The sequence below is a fragment of the Carlito syrichta genome, unplaced genomic scaffold, assembly GCF_000164805.1.
Source record: "Carlito syrichta isolate Samal-C Ts95f unplaced genomic scaffold, Tarsius_syrichta-2.0.1 Scaffold301830, whole genome shotgun sequence".
Lineage (NCBI taxonomy): Eukaryota > Metazoa > Chordata > Mammalia > Primates > Tarsiidae > Carlito > Carlito syrichta.
Genome location: NW_007245926.1, coordinates 257,017 through 271,218, shown reverse-complemented (window position 1 = coordinate 271,218; position 14,202 = coordinate 257,017). Strand labels below are relative to the sequence as shown.

Here is a 14,202-nt window from a genome sequence, read left to right as displayed (position 1 = left end):
GCCGCTGCCACCCCGCCAGCCCTGGGAGCGGTCTCCGCGTGGCTCGGGGGCCGTCGCGGGCCCGGGGGGGGTTCCAAGGACTCGCTCGGGGAGGTGTTTACGCCGGGGGAGGGGACGGAAGGGGCCGGCCGAGAAGTTACCTGGAATCGACTAGATTCCAGCGCTTGCTTAGTGTTGACATTTGAATCCGCTCCAAGAGGTTCTGCTTCCATCCCGGGCAGCCCCGATATGTCAGCAACAGGCTGAGGTTCCAGACCTGGAATCTCAGCGCGAGGAAGAGGCTCCGTGTGTTTCGTAAGAGACGGCGTCTGAACTTTCCTGGGGTCCCAGGCGCAGTGCGATCTGTTTGTAAGACCGGGCATGCGTGGCGGTATTTTGCATGAAGGGACGTGGTGGTTAAACGTCTGCCTTTATTTACCCTTACTTCAAGGGAGCTTGGATGTTTACTGTCTTTACAAAGGGCCCCCCGGGCGTGCACGAATTCAGTACCAAGCATGTGTACATTTCCCCGTGTGGACTTGTTGGTACACGGAAGGGAACTGGCGTGTTTATTTTTCCTTGTCACTGCTTGAATGCCACAAAATGCAAGTACGCAAGGGACCCCTCCAGGGGAAGAAAGGTTAGTAGCTGGCTCCCTTTTGCTGCCGAGGAGGCTGGAGAAAAAGAGTTCAGGAAAGTGCCCTGGGAAGCCTAGGAGTGGCACTGTTGGAGAAGACGATCTGTATTTGTGTCCCAGGCCTGTGCCCCAAGGATCCTGGCCTGGTTCATGCTGTTAATTTCATGCCTGTCTACCCCAGTCCGGTGGACGCAGGAGACACCCTCTGGATCGTGGGCATCTTCCCTTGCCTTTAGACTGGCCCCATTCTGGGCTGAGGGATGTAAGATTGTGGAAAGTAAGTTTCCAGAGACTGTGTACTGAGGTCACTGAAGGGCAGACCTTAGTGACATGACATCTTTGCTGCCTTGTGGCTGTGCTCCCTGGGAGTCAGACCCCAGGCAGGACAGGCTGTCTGGTCACCCTGCCTGCTCTTGGACCCCCTACCTGCCACACAGAAACTGTTTAATGGGGCAGCTGACTTTTTAGAGCAGGAGCGATTGTTTCCCTTTTCCGGGATTTTTCACCTTTTAAATTTCAGAGCGCACCTGTTTTAAATATCTCTTTTCCAGCCTCCCCCCCCCCATCTTTTCTACTGTCAAACTCTTCTGCCAAAAACAAAAATAGCTTCAGATTTTTCATTCGTAAGGCGTCCACGTCCTAGTAAAACCTTGGCATTTGAGGCATGTGCAGTGCCATTGGCTGGAAATGGGGCCGCACTGCTGTGCTCCGGGAGGTGCTGGTGCCGCATGAGCCATGGAGAAGGCCGACTTGAGCCGGGTCAGGCCGGCAGGGTTGGGTGGTGGGCATCGCTGGTGTGGCCTGGGCGTGGTATTTGGTGGGACACTTGGCCTCCCCTTCCAAACCCAGACACACACACACACACACACACACACACACACACACACACACACACAAAAGTAGCAGTAGCAATGGGGTAACCGCTCCCTTTTTGGTACTTTTTATCGGGGACAGGTTCTGGTGTTTTCCCGGCCTTCTCTAGGAAGATTGTCCTGGATGAATGCATGGAGCAAAGGTTTGGCCTTGGGACCAGAGGCTTCTATGATAGATAAGCAGTGGCTATTTTTTTTCCTTCCCCTGAGCTCTCAATTATTCATCCGAAAGCAGTTTGTAAAATACTCATACCCTTAGAGAAGAGGAGATTGGCATGGGATTGAGAGAGTAAGCTGATGGAGCTCAGCTTGGCGGGGGCCGATTCCTGGCACTGAAGCTTGGGAATCAGGGAGGAGCAACACCCTTGGAGAAGGAAAGGGGCAGGGCATCCCCCTTTTGGGGGCAAAGTTGCGTATCTGGCCTAGCAGGGTTCCGCAGGAGACCTCTTGATTCAGTGGGCTCTTGTTGCCACTTTGAACCCCTTCAAAGTCCTGCTTCTCTGAGTACCATTCTTGGATAAGGCAGGGACATTAAAGGTTAGAGGGCTGGAGGATGGTCAGGGATTCTGTGGGTAGATCAGGTCTCGGATTACTTTGGGTTCCAAGGGACAGAGGTTGTGTGCCCTGTAGTGGACACCATTCTCATCAGGAATTCCCAGAGTTCCCTTTGCTAAGATGAGGCTCAGCCTAATGCCCATCCCACAACAACAAGACCAGATGCTCTCTTTGTATGGGTGACGTTGTGAAGAGATCTCAGTGAGACCTGAGCTGTAGCCTCGATGTCCTGGATCCAGTGGAATCAGGGATTATTTGAGCCAAAGGGTCCCCTGTCACTTTCTCGTCCAGTTCTTTCATTTTACAGATGAGGACTCTGTGGCCAGAGGGGAATGGTACCTTGCTTTTTAGGATAGAACTAAAACTAGAACAGCCCTTGCTCTTTGCTGCCTGGGGAGGGCAGGGAGGAGAATCTGCATCCTGCTGTCTTCTGCTGGGAACATCGCTGTTTGATTACACCTAGACCAGGAAAGCCATCAATAGTCTATTTGAAAACCGCCAACTGCTATTTATGGAATTGAGCCATTTTGAAGGAAACTTTCTGAGCCTCAGTCTCCTTACCTGTAACTTGTGGGTAGAAAAGCCCATATCGTGGGATTTTCACGGCAGTGAATTAAATGTGTTGTGTAAAAGTGCCTAGGACTGTACCCAGAGGGCTGCGTGCTCAATGTTAATGCAGTCTGAATTGGAATCATCCCTTGCCTCTTAGAAGTACAAAGTCTCCTAGTCCTAAAGAAAGCATAGTTAGTTATAAGGGCAAGTTCATTGAAGAAATATGGCACATGCAGGTTGTGTTCCTGAATCTTCTCTCAGTGGCGTGTGGAGCACCCACTGCCATGGATGATCTGTCCCCATTCTTTCTTTCATCTCCATAATTGAGAGCTCTGCAGGCCTGCGCTGTTCTTCTGTTCTCTGAGTGGTGACACTTATGGGAAATGTCATTACCATGCCTGTTATCTTCTGTAGCTTCTGAATCAACCTCCCTTTATTAGGGAGCTGGGCCTGTGAAAATTCCCCTTAGCGTACAGATGGGGAGACTGAGGCAGAGATTGGCTCCTTGAGAAAACGTGCTAAGGGTACAGTGAGTCAGAGGAGGTGGACCCTTGAATTGGATTCTTTTGATTCAGATCTGTCTTCAGAGTTTACTGTTTGGAGAGAGAATGCCTGAAATTCATTAACAAGGAGTCAAATTGATGCAAAGCAAACAGCAGCTATCAGACCAGGGCTCGCAGCTTGAGCACTTACTTATGCAGTGCACTATGCTACCTCCTGGGTCGTGATCTAAAAGTTGAGACATCTTGGCCTTTGCCCTTAGGGAGCTCAGTGCAGCACAGGGAAAGCCAGGGTATGGCCCAGCTGTACTCTTGAACTCCACATGGATACTGCCTGGGTTTAATCGCTCTGTCTACTGATTACATCCTTAGGACAATTATCACAACTCCTTAGGCTTCATCTTTCTTTTGTAGGCAGAACCAGGCCTGCAGTGGCTCCTGCCCTGCTGGATTGTTGGGATGAATTGAGATGTTCCGTGTAAGTGTGTAGTACTGTGTCTGGCAGCCAGTCAGCACCCAGCACACTGCCTGAGTTGGAATCCTTGTCCTGCCATGTGGGGCTTGTCAGACTGTTCCATTTCAATAGACTTTAGCTTTCCTTATCTATGAAGTGGGGGACACAATAGAATCTCTTTGGTAGGGTCTCTGGGAGGATTAAATGAGAAAATCCATGGAAGACAGTAATGCCTGCATGCAGTAAGTGCTCAATTCTTGTTAGCCTTACTTATTAATAAGACATGTATAAAGTATCTGTAATCCCAGGTAGAGAGGGTGATGGGTGCGAGAGCAGAGGGGAAGCAGAGTGCTGAGAGCCCGAAGCGGGGAGCGAATCTCATGGTGCGAAGAGGAGGCATCGCAGGGAGGGGAGTGAAGAGGTAGCATTCAAACAGGACGGGGATGCAGAAAGTACTCCCGTTAGAAGGAGGATTGGTTCAGAGACAGACATCCCAGGGTCTGTCCGAGACCAGTCTCGGTCTTGTTGCTGAAGGCTAGCATGGGTGCCTGGGCCACCAGGGCGGAGTGAGAAGCCAGGATCTACCTGTGGAAGTGCTTTGATGCCGTGCCAGTAATTTGGACTTGATTTTGTAGGCTGAGCGGTGGAACACAGTCAGAACCTTGCTTTAGGGAGATTACTCTGAGCAGAATGGATTGGGGTGAGAGAGAGAGGTAAGACGGCCAGTAGGGAGGAGGCCTGAGGGAATCGGGGCCTTCAGGAAGGTGGCAAGAGCTGTCATCTCATTATTCTGGCAGCTCTCTGGAGAAAGACTGTCAAGGTGACAGGCCTGTGGTTAGGGAGTCTGTGAGTACAAGGTAAAGAACAGCTTTCTGTAAGGAGGCAGGTTTTATTTAAACCTGTCCAGGTGCAGGGAGAGCCCAGCAGAAAAGTCCAATGGCAGCTCAGGTGAGAGGGGACGGTAGAGAGATTGGGAAAACCTGGAAGAGTTGAAAGTCAGAAGAAGGTGAAGCAGGTTTACAGGGAGAGATGAAGATCAAATTCCCTTGCAGTCTTGTTTAAAAAAAAAATTCCAGGACTCATCTCTGCCTCTTTTATTTAAACATTGAGTCAAACTAACTGAATTTCAGAAGGTCCAAATAATTCTGAGTTAGGATTTGTTCTGTGTGATCAGTTTAGGATTAGCGGAGGTGAGCGAGTCAACCCCAATTTCCCGTTGCGGTTACGTGTGTTTCTGTGTCACCACATGCCTTTCCACAGATGGTATACATTTGGGGACTGCAGAGTCATTTCACTATCATCTTTAAAAAGCCAGCTTTGGGAAGGTAAATCTGTTTCCCAAAGCCAAATATAATTCCCCATGCCACTGCTCCCACCAACCACACAGGTGATGGGGAAGGGTGCACACAGCGTGGTTTAGAAAGGTGTGGGTGAAAGGACAAGGTGGCCCAGCTCTGGAAAAATCTCTGAGGGTGGAGTGGGGGCCAGGTGAGAGAGGCTGGCAGGGGAAGGAGTATTGTTATGTAACCCGAGGGAGCTCTGGATGGTGGGCAGATGGAGACAGGAGGCGAGGAATACAGCAATGGCAGTGAGCGTGGATCAGCTTCCGCTGGGGAAGGAGAGGGACAGCCTACAAAGTCAGGTGAACCAAGCTTCCCAGGCGTCCTTCACGGCGTGGGGAAAGAGACCCTGCCTAGCCTCACAACCTTTCCCGGGTCTTTCTATCACAGCTCTGAGAGGCGCAATCCTCGGTTGCTGGGGCAAGGACAGGGGCCAAGTGTCCCGCAGAGTAGCACTCCACCAGGGGCAGTCTTCTCCTTGGGAGTTGGGGACAGAGCTTTACCAAGCCCTGGGCCTACTGTGGTCACCTGCCATCTTGGGGAATCTTCTGGACACGAGCACCCCAGCCTCCTCCTTACCAGGGAGGAGTAGAGAGAATGTGCTTACCTGATGACATCTCTACCTGATGCCTGATTACCCTGGTGGGTGAAGAGTGAAATAAAAATTAGCATGTTTATCCCACTTTTAAATTCGTTTAATGAGAACTCATTTACCCTCTCCCAATTTAAATTCGTAATAACGCCATAACCTTTCAGAGCTGATTATTATCCGTGTCTTCCCAGATCTTCCTGCTAAAGAGGCCTTCCCTCCAAATGCTCCTGAGCCCTCTTGGCACTTGACAATTTGTCAGGCAGTCAGCAACATCTGGCCTTCCCACCCTGCTGCCCTGCCCAGCCAGGTGCTCTCCCTGCATAAGGAGGACGGAAAAGAATACAGTCCTCTTGTCTGGGGTGACGACTTCAAGCTTTATGAATTCTGCCTTGGAGGCTTTGGCCCGTTCACTGGCTGGTGACCCTTCCCTGTGTCCCGGTTCCCATCTGGGAGTCGACACAGTCTCACCCCTCTCTCTGCTCTCTCCTCCCGTCTCCCAGGGATCGCTGGACTAACTCCAAGCTGGTGTGCAGAGCGTGCCCGCAGCTGCCGGCGCAGGAGCTGGAGTCACCATGGCGGCCGGAGTCGCGGCCTGGCTGCCCTTCGCCCGGGCGGCGGCCATCGGGTGGATGCCGGTGGCCAACTGCCCCATGCCCCTCGCCCCGGCCGACAAGAACAAGCGTCAGGACGAGCTGATCGTCCTGAACGTGAGCGGGCGTAGGTTCCAGACCTGGAGGACCACGCTGGAGCGGTACCCGGACACCCTGCTGGGCAGCACGGAGAAGGAGTTCTTCTTCAACGAGGACACCAAGGAGTACTTCTTCGACCGGGACCCGGAGGTGTTTCGCTGTGTGCTCAACTTCTACCGCACCGGGAAGCTGCACTACCCTCGCTACGAGTGCATCTCGGCCTACGACGACGAGCTGGCCTTCTACGGCATCCTGCCCGAGATCATCGGCGACTGCTGCTACGAGGAGTACAAGGACCGCAAGCGGGAGAACGCCGAGCGCCTCATGGACGACAACGACTCGGAGAACAACCAGGAGTCCATGCCCTCGCTCAGCTTCCGCCAGACCATGTGGCGGGCCTTCGAGAACCCGCACACCAGCACGCTGGCCCTGGTCTTCTATTACGTGACCGGCTTCTTCATCGCCGTGTCGGTCATCACCAACGTGGTGGAGACGGTGCCGTGCGGCACGGTCCCCGGGAGCAAGGAGCTCCCGTGCGGGGAGCGCTACTCGGTGGCCTTCTTCTGCCTGGACACCGCCTGCGTCATGATCTTCACGGTGGAGTACCTCCTCCGGCTGTTCGCGGCGCCCAGCCGCTACCGCTTCATCCGCAGCGTGATGAGCATCATCGACGTGGTGGCCATCATGCCCTACTACATCGGCCTGGTCATGACCAACAACGAGGACGTGTCCGGGGCCTTCGTCACGCTCCGGGTCTTCCGCGTCTTCCGGATCTTCAAGTTCTCGCGCCACTCCCAGGGCCTGCGGATCCTGGGCTACACGCTGAAGAGCTGTGCCTCCGAGCTGGGCTTCCTCCTCTTCTCCCTCACCATGGCCATCATCATCTTTGCCACTGTGATGTTTTATGCCGAGAAGGGCTCCTCGGCCAGCAAGTTCACTAGCATCCCCGCCTCGTTCTGGTACACCATCGTGACCATGACCACACTGGGGTAAGTCGGCGCGGGCACTCGCGGACAGAGGTTGGATGGCCTCTGAAGCTTTGGATGGTGTTAGGACTGGGAGGGGCGGAGGGGTCCCCTGGGTGGAGACGTTGCAGCCTCGGAAAGGGAAGGCATAGGCCTGATTTGTCTGGGGGTGGCGACTTGCTTGGAATGGAGTGTTCTTCACGAAGTGGGGCGTGTATGTTATGCAACTTGGTACTTTAAGTCGCCACTTGTTTTCTCAGCCATGGGTGGTGTACGATGTCTGGGAACGGGGTGATCTCTGCGTTCGCATATACATCTGTGCACGTAAGGTGGCCATGCCGTGAAGGGGTGGTGGGTGGGGAGAGAGGGGCTTTTGTGGGTAGTTCTGTGAACTTTGAGAGGTGGGCTCCGATGTCCACTACCAGAAAACATTGAGAGCACTCTTTTGGCATCCTTCCTGCATTTCTTCTTTGTTGTCTGTCTGCGGATCGTTTCACTTCTCATTTGTCTCGCTTCTCTGCTGCCACAGCTGCTCAAGGGTTCAGTAGCTCTGAGCAGACTTTCTCTAAGAGACTCTGAACTTGGGTTTTCTGCAAAGCAAGGCACCTGATTTTTGTTTTATCTGATTAAAGGAGGAGCAGTCAGTTGGAACCAGTGATTGGACCCATTTGAACTCTGGTACCCATTAGTATGCCCTGTTTTTCTCCTCATGGCAATCCTCCCTGTTACCTGGCCTATCTAAGTGACTTTGGTCTGAATGGACCACATGGTCAGAAACAGAAGCAACCATATCATCAGAGGGAGAGACAGGTGCACAATGAGTAGGTGGTGACTCAGTTGCCTCCAGCTCTCTGAGGTCTCGCTCCAACTGAGGTCCCAGGCATGTATTTACTGCTCTGGGATGTGAAGCTTTCCATCAGCGGAAGGGGCTCAGGAAAGGAGATGACAGTGCTCACCCTAACAGAATTAGAGCCAATAAAGGCAGCTTTATGGAGACATAGATTTCTTAGGGGCTTCTGCTTCAGCTGTTGGAAGCCATTGAGGCTAATGCGAAATCCATCCACAATTCATATGCTGGGTCTATATTTGCTTAGGCCAGGAAGCGTTATATTGCTGATAGAGAATTCATGAAGCTTTTTATTTGGTTTTTGACAATTTGGTTGGTGGTGTCATGGTGGTTTGATTTTTTTTTTTTTTTCCTGGCCAAAACCCCGTGGCAGTGCGTCGCTTTTTCCATAGTGCTGTGTGTGCTTATTGGGAATGACTGAGCAGGTGACAGGATCTTTTAAAATAATTACATTTGTCATTCTGTCACACACAAGAGGGAGAGAGTAGCGAGGGAAAGAGCAAGGGTGTCACCATCCATTATGAAGGCCACGTTGGTTTGGGACATTCCCTTTACCTCTTGTCTGTGACACACGCATGCACAGACACACAGACACACACACACACACAAACACACACACAAAATGCTACAAATAGCTGCTCCCCCAGAGTGGGTAAGTATGTTTGGTTGTTTGATCTTGTCTCTCTTGGTTTAGGTGGCGGATATGAACTTTCTGGCACAGTAGGGTATTTAGTGGGATACAAGGGGTTGGGAGCTGGCCACGGTCAGGAGGAGTCATCCTTATCCCTTCTAGGCTGACCCTGGCCATCCTTTCACCTTCCTGACACACCCCACTCCATCCCGCTAGTCAAGCTCCTGATGTGGCTCTGACTATCCAGTGCCCTCAGGTGTCCCTTGATGGGACTCATGACACCAGAGGGATCTTTCAGGATTCCCATGGGGAGAAAAACAGGGCATATTGATGGGTGTCAGAGCTCAAATGTGTTTGTTTCAGAGAAGATCAATGGAAACTTCACTGGCCACCTGCCCATGACTTTGTATTAGTCGTATAACAGCATGGAATTGTCCTCTGTGTGCCGGCAGCATGCTAAGAACCTTGCATATGTTATCTCTTTAAATATTCACAACAGCCCTGCAAGTGCAAGGTAGGAAAAATTTTAGACTCTATATAGATGCAGAAGGGGGCCTCAGAGAGGTTAAGTAAATTTCCATAGTCACATAGCTGATAAGGGGCAGGGCTGATTTGCAGTTATCATTCTGGCTGTCTACAATGCCTTGTCTCCCCTTCAACCACTCCCTCGCCCCCATGCCACTAGGGCCCCCAGGCAAAGATCAGGCCTTCCAGACTGGGACTTTTTTGTTATGGCCTCAGGATGTGATATTCTGTTCTAGTCACATTGCTAGTTAAGAAAGCACCAGTCCAGTGAGTACTATATGCCAGACATAGTACTAGGTGTACGGAGATTTTAAAAAGAAAACATTTTCTCCTGGGCAGTTTCAATGCTGCCTTAGAAATTAATGGCTGTTTTCCTAGCAAAACCCAGTGTTTTACTGCTGCTGGGGAAACTGCTGGTTTCCTTTGTCAATTCACCTTGTGAGTCAAGGGGAGAAGTCCAGCATCTGGGGTGGACAGTCTTGACCTCACATTTTCCTTCTTGAGGGAAGCAGGCAGACTCTGCCAGGGAGGAAAGGGAAGGGTGCCTGCAATGGAGAGAGGATGCTTCCCTGACTGTGGGCCCGGTGGATTTCCTCACTTCACACCTGACAGTGAGCACATTTTCTTTAATATTCCCCATGCGTTCAAATGTCTAGCCTCTAGGAGAATCAAATGGCCAGAGCTGAAACCTTTCGTTGTGACTTCCTTAAACTCAGACAAGGAAAGAGAAAGCTGCTTTTACTTTTCTTCCACCCAGGCTGGTATAGCTCATTGCTAGGTCAGGCTCCTTTGACTCTGACCTGAGTTGGCAGTTGGTACCATTACCAGGCTTATGGCTTGGTTATACATAGCAGGTGCTTGGCAAAATGCTTTTGATGCATGCACCAGGATGGGTGAATGGGGCACCTTCTCCGTTTGCTTGGCCTGACACTGTACTCCCTTTGAGGCTCACCTGTCTTCTCTTGAGGGTGGATCCAAGGTTTGAGCCTGCAGAGCCCGCAGCCCCCTTGGCTGTGTGTACTCTGTTCCAGCCCTGGTATCTCAGGAGGGAGGAGAGCAGCCTTTACTTGGTGTCTGATCTATCCCCTGGGCTGCCCTGCAGGACTGTGGGGATCTTGCCCTCACTGGAGTTCTCATCTACTCGACCCTGGAAACCTTCCTCTCTCCCCCTGCTGGTTTCTGTGCTAGCTAGTTGTACTTTCCTCAACCATTGCAGAAAGTCCGTCTTTGTCTTACTCTGCACTGGCATTTGAGCCCCCAAGTGGCCATGGGAGACCAAGACCCATTAGCCTGCCATGGTTCAATGGCTTCCAGCAGCTCCCAGCAGGTACCTCCCTATTCCTTTCTCCAGAACCTCCCTTCCCGACTCCTCCCCTGAGTTCCTGTTACCCATCTGGAGAGAGGCCACCTGCAGCTCCTTGGCAGAGCAGGGCTGACTGACAGGCAGAGAGCCGGCGTGTGGAGTGAAGGAGTCACTCTTCCTGGCTCTGGTCGCCATCTCTGCCTGCCTTCCTAGCACCTCACGGATGACTTACTCAGGTGTCCTCTAGGGAGGCATCTCCCGGAGCCAATAATTACCGTTTAGTTAATATCTCCAAGAACAATAACAGCCCAGCTGCCGTCAGGGCTGGAGGATGACTCTCCTCTGTAGCCTCCTGTGCATGGAGGAAGGACTCCCACCTTCTGCCCAGGCTTCCCTTGAGCCCCCTTGACAGTTGAGTTCCCAGATGCGCCATTCAAGGATTAATTTCCGTGCTCATAATTGATGCTATAAATAACATAAATCCCCAATTATCTCAGTTAACAGAGGGAAGGGATCACATAGAACTCCCAGTATTAAATAAGACCAGTCTAACTAGTTGGGGAATGTATTGTGTGACTTAGACTTTGTCAGAGCTGTTTTTCCTCCTTTGTTTTGTCTGACTTTGTCTGGCATCGTGACTGGCTTGAGCTGCTCAAGCCTATCTGTGGGGGGAGCTTGGCGGGGTCGTGGGGCAGAGGAGAGCGTGTGTGGGGGGGAGCCTTGCAGTCAGGCATCGTCAAGGGCCCCGGAGGGCCAGCTGCCGGCCTGGGTGGAATGAGGCTGCTGTGGGATGTCTGGGGAAAGGGCGCCAGGGCATCGTCTACTCCTGACGAAGTGGCCTACTGCTGCCGGTTGGCTCGGTTATGTAATTGAGACCGGCAGCCTATGTGTCACCCCGTGATCTGGGATGAGAGAGGTTTTGACAGTGTCCAAAAATCACTTGAATGGAAACAGAATCAATTTTTACTTCTTCCAAGCACGAAGTCGCCTCCAGGCGATTTTCATTTCCTTTTAAGACATAATCCTGGAAGGGGCCTGCCTGGGGTGCTGGGAGACTGGGAGGCTGGAAGGCTGGGAGGCCGGAAAACTGGGAAACCGGGAGACCGGGCCTGGGAGGTCCACACAGGCACACCACCAAATGGGGTGCTTGATCAGGCTCCCCCAGCGCCAGAAGTGGAGCCAGTCTGAGATCTGTTCTTGTTAACCCTTAAACAACTAGAAATTCTGTCTGCAGCTTTATCCACTGCCTCTGGGGCCCATCACCCCTCCTCTCAACGCCCCAGGGTCTTGGCCTTGGTACACTGGCTACCAGTGTCCACCTGCATGGAGGTGGATCCCTACCCCCACGACTCTGATCTTGGGATACTTTTTGGGAACAAATGACCTCAGAGTCTTTTCTCTGTTGGCGTTTCTTTTTTTTTTTTTTTTTTTGAGTTGGAATCTCACTCTGTCATTGAGGCTGGAGTGCAGTGGCACACTCACAGCCACCGCAGCCTCGACCTGCTGGGCTTAGGCGATCCTTCCGACTCAGCCTTCCAAGTAGCTGGAACTACAGGCGCGTGCTACCACTCCCAGCTTATTTATTTATTTTTTTGGATTTATTATAGAGATGAGATCTCACCAAGTTTCCCAGGCTGGTCTAGAACCCCCGGACTCAGGCAATTCTCTCATCTCAGCCTCCCAAAATGCTGGGATTACAGGCTGGGCCACTGTGCCCGGTCTATTGGCGTTTCTTACCTGACAGTTCTCTGGTGCTGACATTCCTAAGAGAAGGACAGAACTTCATTCTAACAAGAAATCTTTCATTTGCTCCCCCATTTATTGAGAGCCCCTGTGTTCTCGGCAGGCTCTGGGATACGCAGGTGCTGAGATTGCACATCAGCCAGTGTCAGACTCAGGCAAAGCAAGCTGAAGGGGATTCATTCTCTTCCTTTGAACTCCAGTACTCTTCCTGAAGCTCCAGCGACAACCCCTCACTCTGCCCCGGTGTCTGGCTGACTCCTGTCATCCTTCAAACTCAGTCTCGCGTCACCTCCTCTGGGAGGCCTTCCTGGCCTTCCAGGGACCCTCCTTTGGTCTCCTCTTGCAGCTCTTGCAGTCCCCTGTCTTATCCTTGCCACATTCTGTTAAAGTCAGCTGTCTCTGTGTCATCCCCCCAGGATGTGAGCTCTTCAAGGGCAGATCTCTGTCCCAGAGATCATTGTGTCATTCATGCCTAGCACAGGGCCTGATATGTTGTGAGCTTCAATAAATATTTGTTCAATCAAACAGGTTCATACCTCAACTTACCGAGCTTTAGTTTTCTCATTTGATAATCACCTTTCAGCCACGTGAGAAGCATCGAAAGTGCCATCCTCATGTTAGCTGCCTTGTGGTGCCAGGCAGGGTATTTGTGGGCAGAGTAGAGGCAGGAAGGCCAAGCAGGCCATGGTTCCACCATCAGCCTTAGCAGGGCTGGGGCTTGCTTGCCAGGGAAGTTTGTGCCCAATCCTTGGCATGGCTTCTGGGCACTTGGTTATGCCCTCTCTTTCCCCCATGGACTCTGGGGCCGAGGAGGGACAGAAAAAGCATTGTAGATAAACCCCTCTTCCCATGGTGTTTTCTTCCTTTCAATTATTTACTCAACAAATGAGTACTGAACCCTTACTGGGCACTAGGCATACACCAATGAAGAATGCCGTCTCTGATCTCATGGCGCTTACATCTTAGCAGACAACACCTGGCAGTAGACAGATACACAAATAAGCACATCATATGAATCTACAGAGAAAAAAAAAGCATGAGTGATAGGGAACGCTGAGTGTGAGGGACAGGTGGCGCAAGGGACAGCTGTTGTTTTATTTTGGGAGGTCACAAAGGGCCTTTCAGATAAGGCAGTATTTGAGCAGAGGCCTGCAGGAATGTGAATAGCTCGGGGAACAGCATTCCAGGCAGAGGGAACCGTAGATGCAAACTCCATCAGGAGAGACGTTGGGGTGCTGTTCCTGGAAAACTAAGGGGTCCAAATGGCCGAGCTGTGTGAGCAGAGGAAGACAGGGAGTACTGGGGAATGAGCCAGAGAGGTCATGGGGAGAAGCAGCTCGTGTAGGGTCCTGGTGACCAACGTAGGCATGTGGCCTTGACTCTGCTTGGCATGGGAAGTTGCTGGAGGGCTTGGAGCCACTGATGTATTTTTTTTTTTGAGTTGCCATCTCAATCTGTCTCCCAATCGAGAGTACAGTGGTAGCCTCAACCTGCTAGGCTCAGGTGATCCTTCTACCTCAGCCTTCCGAGTAGCTGGAACCACAGGCATGTGCCATGATGCCTGACTAATTTTTCTTGATTTATTGTAGAGATGGGGTCTTACCATGTTGCCCAGGCTGGTCTTGAACCCATGGGCTCAGGCATTCCTCTCACCTCAGCCTCCCAAAATACTCGGATTATAGGTATGAGCCACTGTGTCCGACCCGTGACATATGTTTGTTTTTTGGGGTTTTTTTTTGGTAATTTTTATTTTATTTTATTTTTTTATTTCATTTTTTTCCCTTTTAATTTTTATTTTGAAACTGTGGGGTACAATTCAGGGTTAGGTATATAGCTGCTCATTGTGCAAGTACTTGAGGTGTCCTCTCTTCCCCAGGTGGATATCGACTACTGTCAATCCCAGCAGTTCCACCCACCTCTCTCCCCATACAATCCTACCCACCCCCCTCCCCACAGTTTCCCGCTACTTTCAATCCCTTTCCTACAGTAATATGGTAGTTGTTCAAGGTCCACTTATG

General features: G+C 51.5%; 1 protein-coding gene across 2 annotated transcripts in view; it reads left to right on the top strand.

The window, feature by feature from the left end:
* Positions 1-5,986: 5,986 nt before the first annotated feature.
* The window catches only part of KCND3 (potassium voltage-gated channel subfamily D member 3), a 229,738-nt gene continuing 221,522 nt past the window's right edge, over positions 5,987-14,202 (top strand). For both annotated transcript variants that reach the window (XM_008055359.1, XM_008055358.1), the window contains exon 1: positions 5,987-7,159. In XM_008055359.1, the coding sequence (XP_008053550.1) occupies positions 6,054-7,159 (1,106 nt within the window). In that variant the 5' untranslated portion in view covers positions 5,987-6,053. The remainder of the gene's footprint in view (positions 7,160-14,202) is intronic.